Genomic DNA, 24,306 nt, shown 5'->3' on the forward strand with positions numbered 1-24,306 from the left:
TTTTTGCTTAGCTAAATTTATAAATAGAGTTAGTTTACAAAGTCACGTGACTTTTATTTTCACTTCCAATAAAAATGGCTGACGGAGAGACGACACCGCTTCTTACTCCTGAAAAAAATCCACCTCCATATAATTTTACAAGTAAAATATAGATCTAGATTTTACATTGACATTTTTAGATCTTATTTATGTTAGGAGTTTTAAAAGTTATTTTTTTTAATTTCAAAATCATTTGAGTGACAGTCTACTGGAGTCAAGTTCAAAAGTCTACTGAGACTACTGACTGAGTCTGAGTCTCACTCAATCACTGTCAAGTCTCAAGTCTGTCTCTACTCTCTACTCTAAATAAATCTAGATAGTACTGTCTGACTAATCTATTAATTAGACCAGTTGTTCTCAACCTTTTTAGTTACTCGACCCCCTAATATAATTTACCACTGGCACTAGGTGGCGACCCCATTCCTAAAAATTCTTTTTTCATTTTCAGATAAATAAATTTATGCTCAGACCTTTTTAAAAGGGTTATTATTCAGACTTACAATTATTTACCTTTCTCTTCTATTGCGTATTCACAATACCGTATACATGTTGCATACTTAAGTGACAATTTGATAAATATGGCGAGGTATGGATAACAATCTTTGATACAGTAAACTACATTGTACACTAGTTACAGAAATATTGTTTCGACAAATTTAGAGACACGCCAATGGTAGTGTGAAGGTAGAGCTTGTTTCTGTTCCTCCTGATAAGGAATTCAGTAGCACAACGAATGTCATCTTCTGCATCAAGTCTGCTTCTGAATTTGGACTTAATAACTAACAAGCTGGAAAACCTTGTTTCTTAAAGGTTTGTTGTTGGAAATGAAAGAAGAATTAGAGGTGCAACGCAATCTCAAACAAAGGAATATGAAATAGTAATAGTTTGAATACCAAGTATGGTTGAAATATTCAAATAAGCTCGTTACAGCACATTAGAATGGACAAAGAAAAAACTTTCAATGAGGAATAGACAAAAAATCCAAATTTCTGGGAGTCTTAGGTGACCACTGGCAATTTGTAATTCAAACTTGCAAGGGGGTCATTACCCACACGTTGAGAACCCCCGTATTAGACTGAGACTGTATTTTATTTACTATACTATATATATAGATCTAGATCTATTTACTCTATGATTCTATTGACACTAGATCTAGTAACAGCACTACACTACTCTTAATAATACTCTACTAGAGTACTAGATATTTGGGTATATTTGGCACATTGGCACAATTTAGTCCACGTCGCACACAGAGTACTAGATCTTGTACTTTCGTAACTATTTCTACTATCTAGATCTAGTCTCAGTCTAGCTAGATCTACTCTAGACTAGATCAAGTACTCTTCTTCTTATCTTATATAATACAGACGTTACTTAAAAAAAGAAGATGATTACGTCCTCTGTAACTCTCTTCTCTACTAGTGACTAGTACTAGTATGTCTTGTCAGTCTAGTCTAGAATAGATATCTACTACATCTAGATTTAGAAAAGACTAGAGTAGATTATACCTAGATATATTATTTATCTAAAATCTAGATCTATAGATAGTTATAGGCCTATATAATATTTATATTACTATTAAAATGTAAATAATCTAGATCTAGTAAATTCTAGATCTTGTAGTAGTACAAAGTAAGAGTAGTACTAAGTTTTAGATCTAAATCTAGACTCTAGTAAGTCTTGAATCTAGTTACTAGATCTAATAGTAGTTGTCTATAAATAATTATATATTGACTGGATCTATATCTAGAATTCTAGACTAATGGAATGGGTTGCCTGAATCAGGCAGGAAAACAGTCTTGGCAGATTTTATGTCACTTATTAATATGCATGACTCTTACTGACACAGGAATATGCATAGGATGTAATTATCTTCTCTTTTGAAGTTACATCTGTAATTTATAAGATAAGATTTTTTTTTTCTTAACTTGCGCTTTTTTGTTTTTAAATCTCAAGCTCAATCCAATGATAATGAAACACCAAGCAGTGCTGCCTTACTCCAAGTTGGCACTGATGAACTACCACCCCCATACACCCCTACTGTTCAAGGGGGTATACCTATGATCAATTGTAAAGTTTGTCAAGCCATCATCAGCTTGGAAGGAAAGCAGCATCTCTTTGTGGTCAAGTGTTCAGTTTGCAGTGAAGCAACTGTAAGTCAACAGCTCTTCTTTATACCAATAAAATGTCCTCCCACTGTTCCCTTCTACCCAGGATATTCACATTTTGTTGGTTTATATAGCTGCTTGACATTGAGGTCCTTAGAAACTGTTAAAGCAATGTTCCCTCGATTTCATTAGCGGTTAAGGAGATACTGTGTTACCATTACAAAGGCTCTGTGCTATTCTTGAAAAATGTATTTGCACAATACAGTTTATTGGGCTCTGGCATGCTCTAAATTTCCTAAAAGAATCCAATATGATTTACACTTGACACCCTCTCATTTGCAACCTATGTTTTTTTGATTCTGTGCTACATTTAAAACAAATGGCCTTAGAAAAAGCATGTTGGTATTTGATTTTAATGGGGGTACATAATGTATTATGCTTATTTATATTGAAAAAAATTCTTTCCCTTTAAATTATTACAATTATAATGTTGTACAGCGGTAAAGCGCTTGGGACATGGAACCAGATGACCTATACATTGCTAGGTCTGAAAGGGGAAATTTACTTTAACAGCTTTTACTGTCATTACTTATTTGTAAATCAATCTGTTGAACCATATCATTTTTTTCGTTCCTAGCCTATAAGAGCTGCACCACCTGGAAAGAAATATATCCGCTGCCCTTGCAATCTTCTATTAGTATGCAGGTCTGGAGCCACAAAAATACTGTGTCCGAGAGAAACATGGTTAGTTTTTTTAAATATACTAATACTACATATTTTATCTTTGATTGTGTATAAACTTGATTATATATTATAAATATATAACTGTTCGTGTATATTTGTTTAGCTTTTATTGCAATATTTTACACAACTTCATTAATCTATATATCACAGTATCTTTTTTTTTATTCTACTGATAAACATTTTTTAAATTTCAGCAAAAGGGTGATAACTTTGTCAGCTCCTACAGATCTTCAGCAACCAAGTAGGACTGCATTCAGATATAATTGTGCATATTGTGGGCAAGTCTTTATGGTAATCATTTACATAATTTGTAAAAGAAGATAGAAGTTCAGTTTCATGCTATTTTTTTCCTTATTTTAATTATAAATTTTATTTCATTTATTTTTAGCTTCGAATCGTACGAAAGTTTGCTAGGTGTCCACATTGCAGGAAATTGTAAGTAAACATTGCCATCTAAATCTTATTTACCTTCGTGTAACTGGATGTGTTTTTTTTGCATTCAGATGCTTTTAACCTCAACCACAGCTATTTTAAGATCTATGTATGTAAGTTTCTTCTTATCTTATAAAATGCAAGTGTTTCTTCAAAAAAAAAGATTATTATGTCCTATGCATGTTTCTAGGTCAATCTAGTCATGCTTGTTAATCATGCCCTAGGGAAGAAGGAGCATTTGTACAGATTTGTCCTAGCATATGTAACAAGGAATGTGCCTTTATCTTTGTCTCTTTCTGAGCTTTAGTTGATGCAATAAGTTATAATAAAAAAACAACAACATCCATTTACATCAATGTAAATAAGATTTCAATAAATAAAATAGAAAATTATATTTTTACATCATATTCTATAGTATTTAAAATAGAAAAATTCTAGAAGATTTGGAGCTATTCATAAAATATGCAATTTTTTATACCAATATATATTTATTGAAATCTTTTTTTTTTTTCTGCATCAGGACAGCAGTAGGAGGTCACTATGGTAGAACAAGAGGTCACATTTTCTTGTTTTTTGGTTTACTTTTGATTGCTGCAGCTATTGGCATTACAGTAAGTATAGTTTTAGTGGAATCATTTGGGGTTTCAGCTATATATTATTTTAGGATTCTTTTTTTTTTTAAAGTATGCTAGCTAATGGTTTGTGATTCTTTTTGTTATTCAGTATTTAGCAGAGAACAATAAGTAATTAGTGTCATAAAATTGTTTATGGCAACAATTGTTTGAAATACATTATTATAAAATGATATAATTAATGTGTGTATATAATCACAATTGGAGAACTTTGAACTTTCAGTTGCCTTGAACATTTATTACTAATTTTGAATCAACAAATTTAGGATTTAAAAAATTTCCATTGGGTCTTTCATCTTCTTTCCATTTTCAAATCTCTCTTTTAGTGCAAGTTTCTATTTTTTAAGTGTAAATTGTGTCATACAAGCTAATTTCATGTTATTTAAATGTACGAAACCCTGAAAATAAATGCATCATGAATGTTATTCTAAGGTTGGAACATTTGAGGCCGCCAGAGAAAATGGAGGAATTTATGTTTCATGGATTGGTAAGCATTTTTGTTGTGTACAGATTCTTGAAATTCTTTAGAATTAAACTAGAGTTACTTTTGAATTAAACTAGAGTTACTAAGTTCACTTTATAATCAATAGGCTGATATTTATTCAAGATTCTTTTTAATAAATATATATATATAGCAATGCATTTTATTGTAGACTAATAGAGTTATACAATGAAACAGCGAATTAGCATTGGTCTCAGCTCTGGAAGAAAAAATTGCCAAACGAAAAATGGCTGGCTCCTCAATCACCAAAGCAAGTGCCACCTAAACCTGCATTATATGTGAAGAGTAATGCTTCTCAAAAATAAGGCTCCACAGTCACATGAAAAACAAAAGAGTTATACATTGAAACAAACTATTCTGTACTAAAACTGTACTCATGTCTATAGCCTTGTTTATTTCATATCCGTCTATGTTGCGGTAGTGTTTGTTTTGGTGTAAAAATATAGTTCTATGCTACAGCTGTGAAAAGTGATCTACGATAATTGCTAAACACAAAATGTAAAATATTTTCATTTAGGTGGTTTCTTAGTTGGAGTGGTGTTTCTCATCAGAGCTATTTATTACTACTCTGTCAAGACGAGTCCCATGTTGCAGGTATCCTCTACTGCATAAACTAGACCAGGCATCTGATTACAGATTAAAAGATTACTACAAATACCATACATTGCACAAACATTTACCGTTTCATTCAGTTGTACATATTTCTATCTTGTCAAGTGCACATCATATGTACATGAATCTGTGAATCTAATGTTAACATAATTTATACACAAATTTGAATTGTTTTACTACTTTAGAATTTTTTTTACAAGATGTTTTTGTTACACGTTATTCTTCAAACCTTGTAATTTTTGTATACATATAAAATATATATTCAGTTGTACCCTTAACTTGTCAAAAATTATTTTTCTCATTTTATTGTTTATGTTATTTAGTATTGGATTATATTCCTCTATTTTTTTTTTACTGCCAGTGATTGTAAGCCGTTCCAATTTTCAGCATACATGTAGCCAGATATTGTGCCATAGTTTTCTGTTCCTACTTTTCTTGATTATGTGATGAGTGAAAAGTATGGACATGGGCAAAGTTGATTTCTGTTAAAACTGTAAAAATAAAACACTAAATATTTTTACTTTTTTTTTTTTTTCCTTTCAAATAATTCTGGAGACCAAATGAAAAATCTTCCCTTATATCTTGTTGGCAAATTAGTCTGTTTTCACAAATCAAATGTAAACATTAATTTTTGGAAATTACTTGAAATTTGTTTTACCTTACCCATTTATTGCATATCTTTGCCAACCAGTGCCATAGTAATTGTTTCAGTTGTAGCTGAGTAGATTGGCTTTTAGGAAGTATTTATAGGCACTATTTAAACTGTGATCCTTTTGTATGTATTGTAATCTTAATGTGTTGCACTTGTCACTATGTCACTACATTGTTACAGAAAAAAAAAAACTTCCTTCAGAACATCATGAGAAACATTATTTTAATCACTGTTGACATTGTTCTTAAAAAGTGGAAAGAGAGATGTTCTGTTATAACTTTTGATATATTATTGTACTTAAAGGATTTAAAAAACGTAATATTTGAATGTAAACTTTATACATGTTGAGGTTTATTTTGTGATCACATCAAACAAAAATATTTAAATATTTGTTTGGATTTAGATTTTTTTCTAAACCAGACTCTAGGTTTTCTTTTGATATTTTATTATTTTAAAAGTGTTCATCTATTACAGACTTAAATCAAACTTCGTCGTTTCTCTTATATAAACAAGTTAAAATAGAAATTCATATATCAGATACTTATCAACTAGTGTTTTCTTTTACCTCTTCACCACATGAAAACTACAGCCATGTTTCCTTCTTAAAGTCATTTATATGAACAGTAACCTTATTCTTTTTGCTGCCAACTCTCATCCAGATTACAATGTTGTCCATACTGGTTTTTTTTTGTATCGATTTCACAAGTATTTTAACATTTCAATTCCAGACTGACTATACTTGATTTTAGTATTATATTCTATTCAGTATTTCACCAATGTTTTATATTTTTGTTTAGAAATATAAAATTAAATGATTTTGTACCAAAGAAAACTCACTAAACTTGATCAGACCATAAATTAGGTTTGCAAAATATTAAGTTTCTGTGAACCTATTGAAAAACAAATAAATTCAAATACCTTTTTTTTTCTTTTCAATTTTATATACTGGGGCTGTTGCTTCTATTAGAAGACATTTTGATGAAAGTGGTGTAGATGTATTTATTAATGAAATGTGTGTATTTTACAAGTAACATTTTGTAAATGTTTTCTTTCCTAAACATTCCACATTAGCTTTAAAAAAATACTAAAAAAAGATGATTTTGTATATCAAGGGTCAAAAAAAGGGAATTATACATTTAAATACCTTTAATAAGCCTGCAATAGACACTGGTTTTTTTTAAATTATGTTGATTAGTTTGTCTTAATGGTTGAAGATAAACAACTAGCATTAAATGATACTAGCTATTTTACAGATGGCATGTAACAAGACCAACAAACAAAATAGCTATAAAGCAGAATTAGAAGAAACCCCTGATCAGTCAGCCTTTATTTGTTAACATAACTAACTCTCATGTAAAATCCCTTTATGCTAAATGTTAAGTCTACTCTTTAATAGGATGATGTATTTTCTAGTTGGAAGTTAGTGACAAACATTCCCATCTAGTAAAATAATGGTTGCTGTTTCATATGTTGTTGTAGTTTGAAATTTATATTTTGATTGTATTGTTTTAAAGAAATATGGTTTTTATTTTTTAAATCTCTTTTGAATCCTTCACCAAAGTTCTGTTTATAAGTACTAATTACATGTATTGTACATGCTATGGAGTTAGCAATATCTCCTTACCATGAGGTTTAGAATATACTATTTTAAGAAGCCCCACCTCCCCATCCCCAATCTTTTTATGGGCGTGCTTTAAATATGCATTGGGGATCTTAATGGTTGGCTGGGTTATGGTTGACTTGGCCTAGTACTCTTCAGGAATTCTTTAAAAACTTGTTTGATTTCCAGGTCTCTAAAATGAGTTGTTGTTTTTTTTAAGATAATCAGTTCTACTTTTACTATTATCTTTCCCCTCAAATCGGAAAATGTATAAGAATTTGCTAACAAAAAATTGTATTACTTTTTTCTTTTTGAAGCCATTATGTTGAAATTTGGTGCAATATTTTCTGCTTCGTTGAACAAAATGTTTTAATAAAATTTTGTTCTTTTTGTTTGAATTTCTTTAAAATAAAGATTTATTTACCGGTATATGATTTTAATTTAATTATTATTTTTTTCATTAAGCTTTAACTTTCAGGTTCCAATTAAGTAATCACCAAAGAACTTAAATCTGTTGCCATGTTAAAATTCCAAATTTCACAAAGAATTATTTAAAGAATTATTTTCAATTAACTAATGCATGCAAGCATAATAAAGTAGATAGAACATATTAAGTACAATAAAAAAAGAAACTCAGCAAATAAATATTTGGAAACCTTTATACCCTGTGAGAAGCAAATCTCTGTAATAAAACTAAGCAGCTTTTCACTTCTGCTGGTTTTGCAAATTGTGTAATACTTGGTGTTTCTAGGTTACTCACACTTTCTGTCTTCATATTCTGGAAACAAAAACAATTAACATATAAATAATACTTTATTTTTTTTTAAACAACATCATTTTAAATCAATCATGGAATCAGTTTTTTTCTAGACTAACAATAATAAATGTGTGCAATTGGAAATATTTTTTGAATTGTTTTTGTTTTGCACAATTTTCATGCTTCTCAGTGCACTATGGGCCAATCACTATTGTGAATCGATTGGGGGAAGGTTATCTCTGAGAAAGTTAAGAGGCTGCTTTTTCAAAGGCTATTTAAAAAAAAGTTTTAAAAGTTGATAGAGTCTGAATTCGAACTCAGGGTATCGAGCCTCCCGGATGGACATTAGCTACTGAGTACTTATAAAGATAGAAAATTGTGTTTAAAAAAATTTTCTTTAAAAAAAAAAAGGCTTATTTCCCTTTAGTACATTTCTATATAAAACGAAATTAATTATTACCACTAATTTGATAAGCTATTTTTTTTTTTATTGTTTCATGTGTTGTCACTTGATCGGAGAATGGAATTTGGGAGAAATAATGTGTACAAGATTCCACACAGACAGACAGAGTGTGTTGATATAAGCTGGGCAAAAAAAAAAAAACGGACTAAATATACCACTGCTAAGAGAAGTAAGAAAGAAATAAAATGTCTGTTTCCAAGTCCATTGTTTTACACACATTACACATGGCTGCCATGCATGAAATAACTGATTTTACAAATGAAAGAATTTTATTTTTAATTAAACATTTGCAGGTACTCACAAGAATTAGTTCATTTGGTGTTTAACAGGCTACTTACATTTCTTACTGATAGTTATTAATTTTGCAACTTTTAAAAATGTACAGCTCATTCTGATATCAACATTGTTGTCAACTCAATTTTGAAAGAACATACAGTAATATTAATTTTTTCTTTTCTTTTTTTTTTTGGTGACTTTGCAATTATCACTACTTTCCTCCTGTCTTGAAACAAGTAATAACAAGTAAAGGACACTTCATACTTAGCATTAAAAATATGAATATTTTCTTACAATTTCTTCCACTTCCAGTTGTGATGATGGAATTATAGGTATTGACTTTTTCATCATTTGAACGTCATTTGTAGTTGAATTGTTTCTTAGGTCAGTTAACAGAATGTGCACTATGTCACTAACTGCTGTATTCTTTCCTATAAGATGATTTATATGTTTCTCTTGTTCTGTAAAGAGGCTGGACACTTCACCTGCCTGTATTAACTGTAAAGTCATTACTATCAATGTGAAATTTGAAATGAAATTATTCCACCTAACACTAATTGCATGTGTTGAAAAATGTGCAAAGATTTTACCCATGTTATTGCAAACTTTACTCTTTCTCTCCTAATCGACTATACAATCGTTGATTTTGACCTCATTAAATTAAATTAATGTTTAATTTTTTAAACTTGACTTTGAATTATATAAAAAGAGCATACATTTCCCTTTAATTCTATATCAAATAAAACATTTTCTGATAACAAACGACAAAGCTATAGAAGCCTAATCATAACAGGGTAGTGAAATAGTAATGAGCAAAATGAAGAATTCTTCAAAACGTGGAAAAATAACTACGGAGAGAAAGAGTTAATGTATGTCTGAACTTAAGCTAACTAAAAATTCCATATTGCCATTACTCCTTCAAAATTAGAATCTGAGCACCACTCCTGTGCTGCCAGCATCAAACTCAGAACTATTATATTGTTAGAGTTGCTGCAATTTTACATGTCTTACCATTTTTTTTTAGCTAAAATATTTACTTTCTAAAATAGGTGCAAAGTACTATGAAAAGGGAGTTGAATACAAATAATTTAATTGTTTTGTGATAAAATATTTGGACCCACAATAACCAAATAACGTGTGCAAGTGTCAAGTTAGGTGACTTTTTCTTTTTTTTAAATAAAGCTGAAAGCTTTTCTGCTTTAAATAGGGACTCAGCAGGTATAAAAATACACTTACCTGCTCTAGAGCACTTAAAGGCTGCTTCATTTGAATTCTTTCAAATAATAACCTCCCCACTTGAACTAAACTTCCTGTGAAATCTTTGCAGACATGTTCCTTTAAAGCTTTCATCTCTCTTTTATTGTGTCTTACATTTGTAAAATAGTCAAAAATATCTGCCATAGCGTTCTTAAACCCATGAAGCTCCTTTAAAGACTGAAAACACAAACGTGTATATTATTTAAACTAGAAATCATTGACTGGTACAAATATGAAGTACTTCTAAATAAAGCTATATTCAGGAACATTTAACACAGTTGCTGGAATCTTACAAAAATTTCTTTGAGTTCTTCTTTTGGCAATATGTACTTCTCTGTAATCAGGCTGTGGACTTTCTCATTATATTTTATCACTGGCATTGACACGCTATTTATTACATCCTGAAACAGAACATTTAAATTTAAAATAATTTCCTCTTCATTATTATGGAAGTTTTCATGTCATATAGTTCAGATCAGTAATCCTATATCTGAGATGAACCGCACAGTGGTTTCTAGATCAGCCAGTTCTCCATATAGTTTTTTCTTCTTTAGGAGGGTTTTTGGGCCAGAGTCTTGTTCAGGCCTCTTGATATAGTATGCAGCTTTGAAGGATATGGACAACATTCCCTGGTGATTTTCCACATGGGCAAGTTTCGCTAGTCATTTAAAAAGATGCTTTTGTGTATTTTTCATTTCATAATTTTATACTACTTCTCACAAAATTATTTTTTTTTAATACTTAGGTGTCACTCTTAACATTATGAGTCATGGCAGCTATATTAGTTAACTATTCTTTGAAAGTACTCAATTATTTCTCTTTAATTAGAGCGCCTAGTACATAATTTCTAAACTTCACTTCTTGGGTTAAAATCTCATCTTCATTTCCTAGTTTTGAAAGTATGTCCATCCCAACTGAATTGCAAAAATAAATGTAAAAAAAATAGTTTTTAGACATGTTGCTACATTCATTTTAAAAATAAAATATGCCAGAATATTTTCTTAAAAGAATCACATTATCAAAGTAGTCTACTATAAGGAAATAACTATTAAGGCAATAGTATAAAATAGCACCTTGGCCTCTTTGTGTCTAGGATATTTTCCTCAAAATAATAAATATATATTTGATTGAGCTACAACACTGAATATAAATCTTGGTGAAATGGAAGAATGAACATACAGGTTAAAATGATCTTACTTTGATCCTCAAACCAAGAGAAAATCGAAGATATATATCTAAGCAATCACATTCTTTGGCTTGAGAGTGCAGAGAGTTCAAGAGTTCTATAGCTTCTCCAAACTTCTCTTTTTTCTCTTGTGACACAACAAACATGATAAAAAGCTGCTTTGTGTTCAGGGGAGACAAATCTAATAATGTAAGTTCTGCCATGTCTGCATTTCCTTGTAATTCTGTAAGTACAACACAAATATTAAAATAAACAGTTTTGTTGACTTTTACCTACCCTTTACCTATCTCCTAGTCTGTTCGACCGTTGGGGCACCATGCAAGATTCATCAACCGTCTTTCTCAATTCCTCTCTGTCTTTGCCTTAGTTAAAACCTCTTTCAATGGCAGGCCCGTCCATTCTTTTATGTTGTCCTCCCATCGCTTCCTCTGTCTGCCTCTTCTTTTTTTCCTGGTACTGTTCCCTGAAGGAAGGTCTTTGCGAGCTCCGTAGATCCTGTAATATGGCCATAGATTTTTAGCTTGCATTTTTTTACAATAGTCAACAGGTCATCATGAGTCCATAGGGCATCTGCTTCTAGGCCAAAGGTAAATAGAGATGTTCCCTTCAGATTACAGCTAAGTGCCTGATCCACTCAACCACAAGGCCCCATTTATTATAAACAACTTACCCTTCATGATGCCATCGTCTAAATGTCTGCATCCATATTCTGCAATCAATTTCACCAGTGTTTGTTTTGATTGAATAACCGGATGCATTTCTTAGTCTTTGCTTGGTAAAAACTGATTTATTTCTTTAGATAACTAATAAAGAAAAAAAAATAAAGTCATCAAAAATTTAACAATGCTAAATAAGGCTCAAGTGACATCATCACTGACATGACAGTATGGTTTAGAATTTTAAAGCCAATTTGAGACATATGTGTTACAGAATGTTACGGTCTGGAGTTTTGGTCATAGACTAAAATTAAAAGATTTGTAAGCTAGATGATGATCTTCATTTATTAAAGAATATTGCCAAGTACTAAATGATTTAGATGACTTAAATAACATAAGTCAAAACAACAGATGAAAAATTACATTCCAAGCCTCAAAGTAGGACATTTTGGTGCTTTGGGCCAGTAGTAATGGACTTGGTCAGTAGCAAAAATCAACAGACAATTTTTCATACTTCAGACAATAATCATTTAATTTTCATCTATGAATATATTTATATATATATAGTACAGACATTTGGGACTAAAAAACAGAAAGACACTTTAGTCTTTAGAAGTTTAGTAGTCTTATCTTTAGTTTAGGATTAGTGATAATCCATCCCAGTGGCTATACAGCCCATTCCTATCTGTTCTGTTAGGCTACTGTAATTTTTAACTAAAATTTAATTGTGTATCGAAGAAATAATAATATAATAAAGTATAAAGCTAGATGATATAATTTATATTACCGACATAGAGTATGATAGAGATAGACAGTGATTACTATATTATATATACTAAATCTAATCATCTACTACCTAGTCAGCCTAGTGTAGGGTAGGTGTAGTTGAGCCTCAGAGAAATAAGTTAGTCAGTAGACTCCCAGTACTGTCACTTGTCTTTAACTACTTAGATCTAGATCTACTTTAAATTTAAACTTTAAGTCATTTAAGTACCGGTATTTAAATTTAAAGTAGTGTAAGTATTAAAGTAAGTCACAGTCACAGTGTGAGTGTAACTACGACTCTATCTACTGTAACTCTGTAAGTCAGTAGACTGAGTACGTACATAACGTGACGGTGAACTTGAAGTGCCAGCGGCCTTGATCATTCATTCATTGATGTGAATTTAATTCAATTTTTCTGTTTAACAAGGACAAGGGGAATGATGACAGTAAGACGGTTTTAGGCAATAACAAGATCTAGACTCTAAATAGTAAATCTAGATTCTAGATCTAGATCTAGATCTAGTTGTGATTTAATTTGTAAACATTAATTGGAATTTAGAGTGATATGCTCTTTGATAAGGCTAAAAACCGAGACTGACTTTACATATTTAAAAAAAATATTTTTCAAAATTATTAAACTTATTCTTTCTAGATTTAATCACAGTTTAGTTTAACTTTAATTAGAATATATAAACTGCTAATTTTTTCAATTTAAATGTATTAGATCTATAATATTTACATGATATTTAGTCGAGGTTTAGTCTGGACTAAATATCTAGACAAGACTAGATCCTTCTCTGTTTGTTGAAATAGACATTTTCGTTTGTCTAGTAAATTAGAGATTACAGCTACTGACCTACATCTAGCTCATCAAATAAGTTGACATTCATACTTTATATCTCTACATTGTTTTTTATTTGGATTCTATAGACATCTCATAGACTAGGTCTAGAAGAAATTTAAAGCTTCCCAAAAGCAGAGGTTTTATTTTTAGCAGTCGTCTATATTTACTTGTTTGGAAATTATTAACTGTAGAAATAGAGATTTAGATCTAGATAATTATAAAAAAAATGACTTCAATCGCTGTAATGTTAGGTCAAGTGTTACACAGAGAAGTTCTGAAACCTCGCATCGTCAATGTTAGAGTAATACAACAAGTCTACGATCAACGTTTGCACATGGTATGTTACGGTTTTAGTCTTTGTAACTTGTTTACCATGAATATGAATAAGATTCAAATGGAAACTCAGATAGTTTTTCAAATTAGAGATATTTTGACAAATGACATCTAGTCAGACTCAGACTCATAGACAGTGCATGAGTGCTTTTTTTGTAAAAAAAGAATAGGTGCCGGTACTCAGTGATGGATTGCCTAACTTTTAACTACTACTAAATTAATATTAAACGTTAAAATACAAGAAAAGTAATAATTTTTTCCCCACAATGAAAAAAATATTGGTTCTATGTCTAGATCTACAACTTTTTACTGGAACTTCGCTTACCGACACCTTTTTTTTTTTTACACAAAAAGTGCTGGATCTAGATCTAGGTGCTTTGATAAAAATTCCAAATGACCACATTGCAAATTGCAATAGAACCTATTTGCTACTTAGATAGAGCTTGAGAAATGCTTTCCTGTGATACCAATTTTATTTTGCTAAGTTTATTGTGAGGGAAGTTATTACAATTTTAGTGGTCAAAAATAAGCCTTCTTTAGTCTTTGTAAGAAAAAAAAATATGTTAAAATTTATTACAAAAATAAGACCCAATGATAAAATCTTTGAAAAAAAAAAGTGAATTAAAATTTAAATAAAGCATTTTACAGAAAATAAAAATGAATGCGATTTTGTCATCATGAGCCCAAACATCATAAATACAACTAATCAGAAAAATCTGTAATGTATTTTATTTTGTTTAGTTATAATTATAGTACATTTAAATAGATATATTTATGCATCAGATAGATAATTTTTATAAATTGTAAATGAAAATAACACTCCACAGAAAAATATTTGTTAACATTTAATGACTACTCTTTTCATAAACTTTATAAAAAAAAATAATTTAAATTTGTTTGTAGAGCACTGAAATTCATCATTTTAAAATGCCTGAATTTGAATGCTTTTTATAAATTATATTATAAATAAAAAAAAGAATTAATTTAAAATATTTATTCTATTTTATATTTAATTAACGCATTAAAAAGTCATTAATAAAAATAATAAATACACATTCAGTCTCCATAGTCTAGCATTTAAAAAGTCAATCAAAATGAAAAATTCCTATGTGTGTTTCTAAAAATAGGACAGGATAGACAGAAAATGACCAATTCCAGTCAATCAAAGTGTTGTTTGTTACTGAAAATTTTAACAATCAACTTTTAAAATTAATATCTAAAGAGTGTGCCTAGCTACAAGTTTCAAATGTAGCACACAGACATATATATCCATGCTAAATTCAATAGAATTGGTGAGATTGTTATAACTTTAAAGACTTTTTTTTTATTTTAAAAATATTTTTACCCTTCTTTGTCTTTGTTAATTTTAATATCAAATATCTTTTAAGTGTGCCAAGAGTGTAATAAAATTTGAATTATGATCAATTATTATACCAAACAGCATTGTTGTATCTTTAATAGGAAAAAGAAAGTTAAACGTTAATTTTCTCATAAACTTTTCTTAATGAGAGATGTGTATATATTGTTACGAATCTCACTATCCAGGCTCTCTGCAAACTGCACCATACACCACCAACTTAAAGAACTTGACAAGTCAGGGCTCCAAAATAACGTAAAGGTTTAATGTCCATAAATAACAGCCAATACTGTACAATTGGCAGCACGTAGAACAGTACAAATAGCTCTGCGATAACAAATATCTCTTCGATAACACCGTTCCGCCGTATCAAGTCTTGCACTGGTCTCTCCGTCTCGTTCCGGGCTTGCACTGGGTTCAACAGTTCGGGACTGACTTCACACACTAGGCTCGTTGTGTCGGACTCGATCACAGACCAAGATCAAGACGCCGTTCGTCTCAACTGTACTTGATAGTACTCCGCACTGAACCGTCGTAATGCTCCGTACAGAACCACACCGCTGAACTGTGCTGTAGTCGTCCGGACTGTAGTGAACCGGGCTCTGAACCCCTGCCGTGAACCTTGCTGTCTTGAGCCCCTTTTCTCCACTCTTATATAGGGTCCCTACTGGCCTTCTCGAACCGGACAGAACGCCGCTCGACGTTTCTAGGTGGTCAGATGACTACAACTCTCGTGACGCTAATGAGCTCTGTTCACGACGCCGATCCTACTCGAACCTTCATGTTGTTAACTCGTCTCGGCCGATCGTCGTAACTCGTCACGGTTGACCGCTCGTCTAGCGCTGGCCTGGGGCGATTTGCGTCGGCTGACTACACTCACACCACTACCCCCATCTGTGCCACCACCAAGTTTATAACACTGCCCCCTCCTTAGATCTGTCCGTCCCGGACAGGATCAACATCATGACATTGGCTGTAAAGTTTCATCGCTGCAGGCGGGGGTCGATCAGTGGCAGTTGGCTTGCCTCTTGAGCTTGATGGAGCCATCCATGTTGCAGTCAGCAATGGTTGCTTCTTTCTTCTTTGCCAGTTTGCCTTGACCTGGTTGCCCCGCCGTCGTGCTTTCATTGCCATCCACGTGGAATTCAGAAGACGTTTTCTTCTCCTCCAGTTAGCCTTCATCTGGGTGTATCGACGTCGTGATCGCATGGTCATCCATACTGCACTCAGCAAAAGTCGGCTTCTTCTTCTTCTCCGCCAGTTGGTTTTCATGTGGCTGCAGTGATGTCGTGGTTGCATCGTCATCCATCTTGCATTCAACAAAAGTAGCCTTCTTCTTCTCCGCCAGTTGGTCTTCATGTGACTGCAGTGATGTCGTGGTCGCCTCGCTCTCTTGTCGTTCGGTATTGAGGGCAGCCGTTTGGCACATGGAAAGGTATAGGATGTAAGGGCTGGGGATACCACGATCGTTGGCAAAAGAGGTGGCTTCGTAGGGCTTTGCGAAGAAGGACTGGGGTGGGCTTCAAATCCACAGGGCGAGGAATTGTGGCACAGGTCATCATCTTCAACCTTGTCTGGAGGGCATGTTCGTGGGGCAGGTTGGCAACACTCCTCGTGCAAAGGTCCCTCGTCTTCGGCTTCAGGCTTCATTCGGCTTTCTTCACCACCATCAGGACCTCTCTCTTTCGTCTCAGTATCGGGCCAATCACTTGTTGGTTTCAGACCTGGCTGGTATCTCTCGACTTGCATGTGTCTCTCAACGGCTTCGTCAGGTTTCATTGGGTCCTCATGATCACCGCCAAGGCTCCTCTCTCTGGCTTTAGCATCTGAACAAACGTCTGAGTTGATGATCCTCTCCTCCACAGCAGGTATGCGTTGGTTCATGGCAGCTATCTTGGTGTTTATGGCATCTATCTTGGAATTGGTGTTTTCTAGCCCCGAGTTCATAGCTGCCATCTGCTCCTGTTTGCTACTGGCGATTTGTCCCTGCATAGCTAACATCTGTCCCTGCATAGCTGCCATCTGTTCATGTTTGCTACTGGCGATTTGTCCCTGCATATCTGTCATCTGTTCCTGTATGGTACTGGTGATCTGTTGCTGCATTCTACTGGTGAGCTGTTCCAGCAAATCCGGTTCAACTTCAAAAAGGTATGTGTCCGGATCTTCTTCTTCTTCCAACATGTCTTCTCGGAGGCGTGCTTGTAAAGTTTCCTTGTTACCATATACCTTCAGCCTTCGTCCACGGAGTTCTTCCTTCAGTTCTCTAAATTCAAGTTCGTACAGCAGTTTCAGACGAGCCATAGTAGATCCGATCCAATCCGATTCTGATCCGATCCCACTTCTGACACCAGTTGTTACGAATCTCACTATCCAGGCTCTCTGCAAACTGCACCATACACCACCAACTTAAAGAACTTGACAAGTCAGGGCTCCAAAATAACGTAAAGGTTTAATGTCCATAAATAACAGCCAATACTGTACAATTGGCAGCACGTAGAACAGTACAAATAGCTCTGCGATAACAAATATCTCTTCGATAACACCGTTCCGCCGTATCAAGTCTTGCACTGGTCTCTCCGTCTCGTTCCGGGCTTGCACTGGGTTCAACAGTTCGGGACTGACTTCACACACTAGGCTCGTTGTGTCGGACTCGATCACAGACCAAGATCAAGACGCCGTTCGTCTCAACTGTACTTGATAGTACTCCGCACTGAACCGTCGTAATGCTCCGTACAGAACCACACCGCTGAACTGTGCTGTAGTCGTCCGGACTGTAGTGAACCGGGCTCTGAACCCCTGCCGTGAACCTTGCTGTCTTGAGCCCCTTTTCTCCACTCTTATATAGGGTCCCTACTGGCCTTCTCGAACCGGACAGAACGCCGCTCGACGTTTCTAGGTGGTCAGATGACTACAACTCTCGTGACGCTAATGAGCTCTGTTCACGACGCCGATCCTACTCGAACCTTCATGTTGTTAACTCGTCTCGGCCGATCGTCGTAACTCGTCACGGTTGACCGCTCGTCTAGCGCTGGCCTGGGGCGATTTGCGTCGGCTGACTACACTCACACCACTACCCCCATCTGTGCCACCACCAAGTTTATAACAATATATATATTTATGGATTTAGTCCCCTTGTTACATTTTGACACGTTTTTTCTCCCACTTCCCTTTCTCGGATCAAGTTGAAATTTTGTATATAATTATTCATAGTCAATAATAATAGATATGTCAATCCAAAAATTAACAAATTAGTTTATCATTTGATACTAATTAATTAATTTTGTTTTGTATAGCAAAAAGGGAGATAAACCCCATAATTTTTCAGATGTATGGCAGTACTTAGGGGTTCCTTCCAGATAAGCTTTGTGTTTAAAAATTATTATTTTTTCTATTGCTTTTTTTGTGGCTTCATTAGTCAGGTGCTGTATGCATTTAGGACTGTTTTGAGGTTTTTGTTAAATTTTTTAATTGAACACAGAATATTATATAAAATATAATACATAACATGAAAAAAATTTATGAAGATAATGAGTTATGAAGATAACAAAATAGATATTTGGATTTGAAAAATCATAACTTTTGACAGAATCTATGACTTTGAAATATTGATGTCAACTTTTAATTTATTATTATTTCTTGTTTTTTATTTGTTTTGATGAATAATGTTGATTCTAATTGTTTTTAACACCAGTAACATATTCTCTTTTGCTGTCAGTTTTTTCCAGAGCCTAAAGACTTTAAAGTATTTGAAGACAAAGTCAAGGTCAATCATGGTGATATTGTGAAAATTGAACAGGTATATTATCTTATCTAGATCTTTGAATGTACACGGATATAGTAAAAATACTAAAGTTTTAAAAAGTATTTACCCAAATGTGACTATTATAGATAAAATGCTCATAACCCTTTTGCCTCTTAACATAAGACATCCTCAGAATCTGTTGATCCTTTATTTTATTGAAATGAAGGGTTGTATACTTCATGTTATTTGTCATTAGGAGAATCGATTGTTGATAATAAAAAAGTAAAGCCTTTTTCAATTCAGATTTCCACAACAGACTCCTAGGTGGCCTTTCAATTGTTAGATTATTATTGCTGGTACTTATTTGGTATTTTGATGTAGCTATGTTTAAATGGTTCGAATTGTCTGTAATGTGGTCCAGAAATCGAAATTCCAAAAATAGTATAATTTGCAGTTCTTAGCATTAAAATAAAATAAAGACAACAGCATTAAAATAAAATAAAGACAACACAAATTGTTCATTTTCTATTTATAATATAATATATTGCTAATTTTAGGTGTCCATCTGTAACTTACCACACTAGATCATTGACTTGTGTCCTATAAATCCTTTGACAATTCATGCGACCAAGGTTCCACTAGTTTTATAAAAAAAATGTCAAAAATAGCTATCTGGATTCATTTATTTTATCATTATCTTACCTTGTGTCTGGACTATAAACTTTCATGTTGTCATTGCTTTGTAGCTCCAAGCAGAAAATCCAACTAAACTTGTAGTCATATTAATTTCTTAATATCAAACTTGAATAAAATTTAATCAATCTTCTTTTTAAGCAAAAATTAACATAAATTTTACTGACAATATGTGCACAGCTTTCAACATCAATGCAGATGTATGTAGAAACAATTTAAACATTTGATACATCTCACTCTTAAAAAATGCTCATTTTTACTCATTTGTTCCTTCTCTCTTTCTTGTTCCTCCACTTCAACTTTCACTTCCCTATTTACAACCTCAACAGTGATAGACTTACTCTTGCTTACATGAGAATCTGTTCAGCTCATACAAACAAGCTATCTGCTATAATTTTACTCCTGGTTACACTGCACAGACTCTCCATAAAAAGTCTCTCACCATATCGTCTATACAACTAATCCTTTGAAAACATTAAATGCTAAATACCTTCATGTTTGAGGACTTCACTAATGAGATTATTTCCATTGTTCAAACTCATTTAAAATTTAAGTCATTCCTTATTCCCATCCTGTTTGTATTAATGGGATTCTATTGAAGTCTACAAGCATTGTTAGACTGTATAGCACCCAAGTAAATAATGACTTTTATTGGTGAGATATGTTTAATGCAGGAACTTGAGAAAAAAAATTCTACTTAGATTTTTATCCTACTAATATTTTTATCATAACAATTGAGTTATAATTGTAATGGTAAATTTCAAAGTTACATAGAAATTTTAGAGTTAATTAGTGTCTTTCTCGTGAGGAAATAATTTAAAAAGCAACTTATTACAAAGTTTATATCAACTCACTATGTTTGTCTGGTAAAAGGTTTGTACATGTTATTTCTGCCACATCCAATTTTGAATCAAGTTGAAATTTTGCACAATTATTTCAAGTAACTGACAAAACAAGAATCAATGCAAAAAAAAAAGTATTTTATGTTTTTTCTTATTTTTATTCTAACTTAAAATTTTATTATTATTTTTTTTTTGTTTCTCAGCTTCCAGAAAAGTTAAGTGTAGAAGTAGAGCATGAAATAGTTGAGGTTGTCTTTCCCATGGGACGAACTGTTGACCCTTTGACAGGAAAAAGGTGTCGAGGCATGAAATTTATTGATGAAGACTCCAGAAAAGAGGAGAGCAAAAGAGTAGCAGAAATGAAAGAGTGGAAGGATTATCCACTCTAATTATTTTTAAAATATTTAATGCTTTGTTTTTGTTTTTTTTACCAATTGTTGTAAATAAGATTAAAAGGATTCCTAAATGCTAGAGTTATTTGTTTGTTAGTATACTTGCTGTATGTGTCAGGATGTCATGACAAACCTTGTAAGATCAGATTGGAATTCATTCAATTCCCTGAATTTTACCAATGGCTGTGAATCATCCTGGGCTCCTTAAAGCTGTAATCAATTTTTTTTTTAGCAGAATAACTTCTGGGGGCTTATTTTATCTAGGTCCTTTAAAGTTAACTTTGCAAGAAAATGTGTCTACATTAGTTGTATGTAGAGATTGATAGGGAACTTCTGTTAGTGTATGTAAAGTTTGATACAACTTCAAAGAGCTTTTTTCCTTACAATGGCATGAAAATAGTATTGCATATGGTTTAAAACACACAACCAGATTGCAGCTTTTTAAGGATAACGTTCCATTATGAATTACCTCCCTTGATCTTCATTTCTACTTACGAAAACGGTCATTGTTAAATAATCGTACCAATGTAAGTTTGTTCAATTAGTGTGTTAGAAACCTGAAGTTTCAGTCTAGTCATTCCTCCCAGATTAAAAAAACAACTAATTGCATTCATTTGGTGGGTGTGATGCGTATGCTACCCTATCCTACATTTCTGTTGGGTCCTTTTCAAGTTCTTAACACGTCATTTCTTATGACAAGACATCTACTTGGAACCACAACTCGACCCCCTGAAGTTTTCTTGACTGGCCCAAGTTCTTTAGACGCAGTTCTATAACTGTTTATTTTTGTAGTTTTAACTGTTGGCTTTTTTCAATGTCCTCATCTGCGTTGTAGTAACTAGTGAGGTCTTCGTCTTGTTTACAAATCTTTGATTTCGACTGTGAAGTTTTCAATCCTTGTTCTTTACCATGTACGATGTGGGTGACGAAGGTTTGTTTTTGTTTTTTTTTCACAACTGCTTTCTGCCTCGTTTCTCCTATATGAACTCACACTTTCTCTTGGACAGTAAAAATCTTTAGGAAATCTTGCATGAGCACCATATTTCACTTTTCATCTGTCGTTCGGCAAGTCATTGTCTGCACGTTATCTAAGCCTACTGATGATTTCAACAGCTTAGGTCGGTCTGCTGTGTTTTCGAATACGGCAGTCCGCTTATTTGAGTATTTCTGTGCTTAAACATGACGAGGAAAGGATCTTTCCCACTTTTGTAAGCTACACCTCACTTTGACCTTTTGATTCAGGGTGTCTGGAGCTTGATTCTGTATTTGTAATATAACCAGCTCAGCTTTCGTCTCTTCACAGTATTGAGGACTTTTTAGTATATGTTTTTACTAGCCTGAGTGTTGACTTGTAATAGCACAAACTCGTTTGTCTTCTTTTCCTTGTATCTGGTACCCAGCATTTTTCTGTGGCATTTAGGCCTACTCTCAAAGCTATATCATCTGCAAACCTGAGATTGGGGAATAGGCCGCCCGTTTATGGTCAAGTTAGGAATAAATCCTTCTAGAGTTACCATCATAATATGCTCCATAAATATGTTATAAAGAGCTGAAGAGAGCATGCATCTCTACGGCACTCCTAGGGATGTCCTAAACTTTTCCTCCTGTTTGGCTGTTCAGAAGTATTGAGCTATTCACAATTTGGTATAGAGCTTTGATAGCATCGAAAGTGTTCTTATCTAGGTTGAACTTACTCATCACATGTCATCATGCCAAACCCAGTCAAAAGCTTTTTGAAGTTGTGTACCTACCAGTTTATCTTATCTTATATAATACAGACGTTACTTCAAAAAAGAAGATGATTACGTCCTACGCGTCATTCTCTTGGAGTTGAAGGCATAACAATCTGATATTCAATATTTGTTCAACAGTGCTTCTGCCTGCTCTGAAGTCTGCCTGTTATTCGGTCCTATTGTGAGTCATGACTGACTGTCAAAAGTGATCCTTCGAGGTACAGTGGGAGAGCACCTTGAAAGGGTCGTCCAAAGAAAAGCTGTCTGGATATAACGTCATAGAATGGGCCGGCCTATCTCTTGTATCCTACTAAGAACAGCTGCTGAGAAAAATGGAGAGAGACTTATAGTTACGTGAACTGTCATAGCACCCGTGCGACGAAATATACAAGGAAAAAAAACATGTTTTTTTTTTATTTTAATATATATGAGCGATTTTTTTTTTCTATTTTAATATATATGGGCATATAATGGGGCTTGTCTTCGAGTCCGAAGATTAGTGAGGAGTGCAGTATTTCCAGTGGCTGCGCAGCCAAAGCTGTGACCTACATATTTTGCCACATCCAGGGCAAGCATAACCATTGTCCGCAGGTGGTCGATTTAGATTTTCTTTTTGCTGTCTGCGTTTGTCCTCGGCAGCGGATTTTTCTATTGGTCTCAAATGTGTATCCCGCGGCCTTCGTGAGTGACCTCCAGCTGTCTCGTTCTGAGGCCGCATGCAACCAGGTGCTCTCTTCTTTGTCAGCCAAGGAAAGTTGACGCCTAAGCTGGTGTTTGAAGCGTTTCCGTGGGGCGCCTGTTACGTCGACCACCTTTTAGCTCACCAAAAAAAGACTGCCTATGGCATACGTTCGTCTCCCATACGGGATACGTGCCTTACCCAGCGTAACTGCCAGACCATAAGAAGTCCCTCTATACTGTCCATACAGGCGTTCGCAAGGGCATAATTGTTTATATTGAGGTCTTGCCACCGTATGTCCATGATATATATATATAATATTTATTTCAATATTGTGCTCGTTTTTCATTACGCGATATAAAGGGAATCACTAATCTACTTATTAGCGGCCCCCGAAAGGGGAAAAGACGCTATTAGTTTTGTGCCAAATGTCTGTCCGTCCGTTCCGTTTAGATCTCGTAAACTAGAAAAGATAGTGAAAATCCGACATCACAATATTTTAGACCATTCGAAGTTCTAATACAACGACTACTTTTTTCTTTTCTGAAAGCAAAAAATCTAATTTTTAAATCACTTATGCAAGCAGTTTTTTCATAAAAATACGCCACTTTTACAACGATTAACTATGAAACACTCAAACACTTAAGGCTCTTTATTAGGGTAGAATACTGTTTTCCTTATTTTTAACACATTTATGCAAACGGTTGTTTGTTGTTTTTTTTTTGTCAAAAATTTTTGTTTTTATATTTGTATTGTTAAGTTATGTAAGTGCTGTTATACTTATACTATATCTACACAAAAACAAATGTTTACTATTTTTTTAAAGAGAAAAAATCTATTTAGTATGCATTATAAAGTAGAAATAATTTAAAACGAATAGTAATCTTGTAAACTGCATTTTCTTATCGATTTTGTTTTTATTGTTGCACCAATCTTTTTTTTTTCACTTCAGGATTCGAATTGAGCCTTTTTCAAAACAATTACACCAATTAAAAGACGTAAGTTAGGCC

At 33.4% G+C, this 24,306-nt stretch overlaps 3 protein-coding genes across 5 annotated transcripts; 2 read left to right on the forward strand and 1 right to left on the reverse strand.

The window, feature by feature from the left end:
* The first annotated feature begins 61 nt into the window (after positions 1–61).
* LOC106069844 (type II phosphatidylinositol 4,5-bisphosphate 4-phosphatase-like) lies at positions 62–5,596 on the forward strand. The gene is made up of 8 exons (XM_013229604.2): positions 62–141; positions 1,996–2,192; positions 2,785–2,891; positions 3,086–3,182; positions 3,280–3,326; positions 3,844–3,934; positions 4,388–4,442; positions 4,975–5,596. The coding sequence occupies exons 1-8, from the start codon at positions 75–77 to the stop codon at positions 5,067–5,069; spliced, it is 756 nt and encodes a 251-aa protein (XP_013085058.2). The 5' UTR covers positions 62–74; the 3' UTR covers positions 5,070–5,596.
* Positions 5,597–7,962: 2,366 nt separating this feature from the next.
* LOC106069845 (uncharacterized) lies at positions 7,963–19,597 on the reverse strand. Of its 3 annotated transcripts, none has more exons than XM_056035680.1 (7): positions 19,534–19,597; positions 11,931–12,063; positions 11,272–11,483; positions 10,368–10,475; positions 10,054–10,251; positions 9,112–9,315; positions 7,963–8,099 (listed from the first exon to the last, which is right to left on the reverse strand). In XM_056035680.1, exons 2-7 carry the CDS (start codon positions 12,016–12,018, stop codon positions 7,980–7,982), a joined length of 930 nt encoding a protein of 309 aa, XP_055891655.1. In that variant the 5' UTR covers positions 12,019–12,063; positions 19,534–19,597; the 3' UTR covers positions 7,963–7,979. The 3 variants fall into 3 exon arrangements, with proteins under 3 accessions (XP_055891655.1, XP_013085059.2, XP_055891657.1); XM_013229605.2 differs by lacking the exon at positions 19,534–19,597 and adding an exon at positions 12,518–12,611; XM_056035682.1 differs by lacking the exons at positions 9,112–9,315; positions 19,534–19,597 and adding an exon at positions 12,518–12,614.
* LOC106069846 (28S ribosomal protein S17, mitochondrial-like) lies at positions 13,630–20,963 on the forward strand. The gene is made up of 3 exons (XM_013229607.2): positions 13,630–13,862; positions 18,931–19,011; positions 20,696–20,963. The coding sequence occupies exons 1-3, from the start codon at positions 13,752–13,754 to the stop codon at positions 20,879–20,881; spliced, it is 378 nt and encodes a 125-aa protein (XP_013085061.1). The 5' UTR covers positions 13,630–13,751; the 3' UTR covers positions 20,882–20,963.
* Positions 20,964–24,306: the final 3,343 nt, after the last annotated feature.

Source organism: Biomphalaria glabrata, chromosome 7 (assembly GCF_947242115.1).
Source record: "Biomphalaria glabrata chromosome 7, xgBioGlab47.1, whole genome shotgun sequence".
Lineage (NCBI taxonomy): Eukaryota > Metazoa > Mollusca > Gastropoda > Planorbidae > Biomphalaria > Biomphalaria glabrata.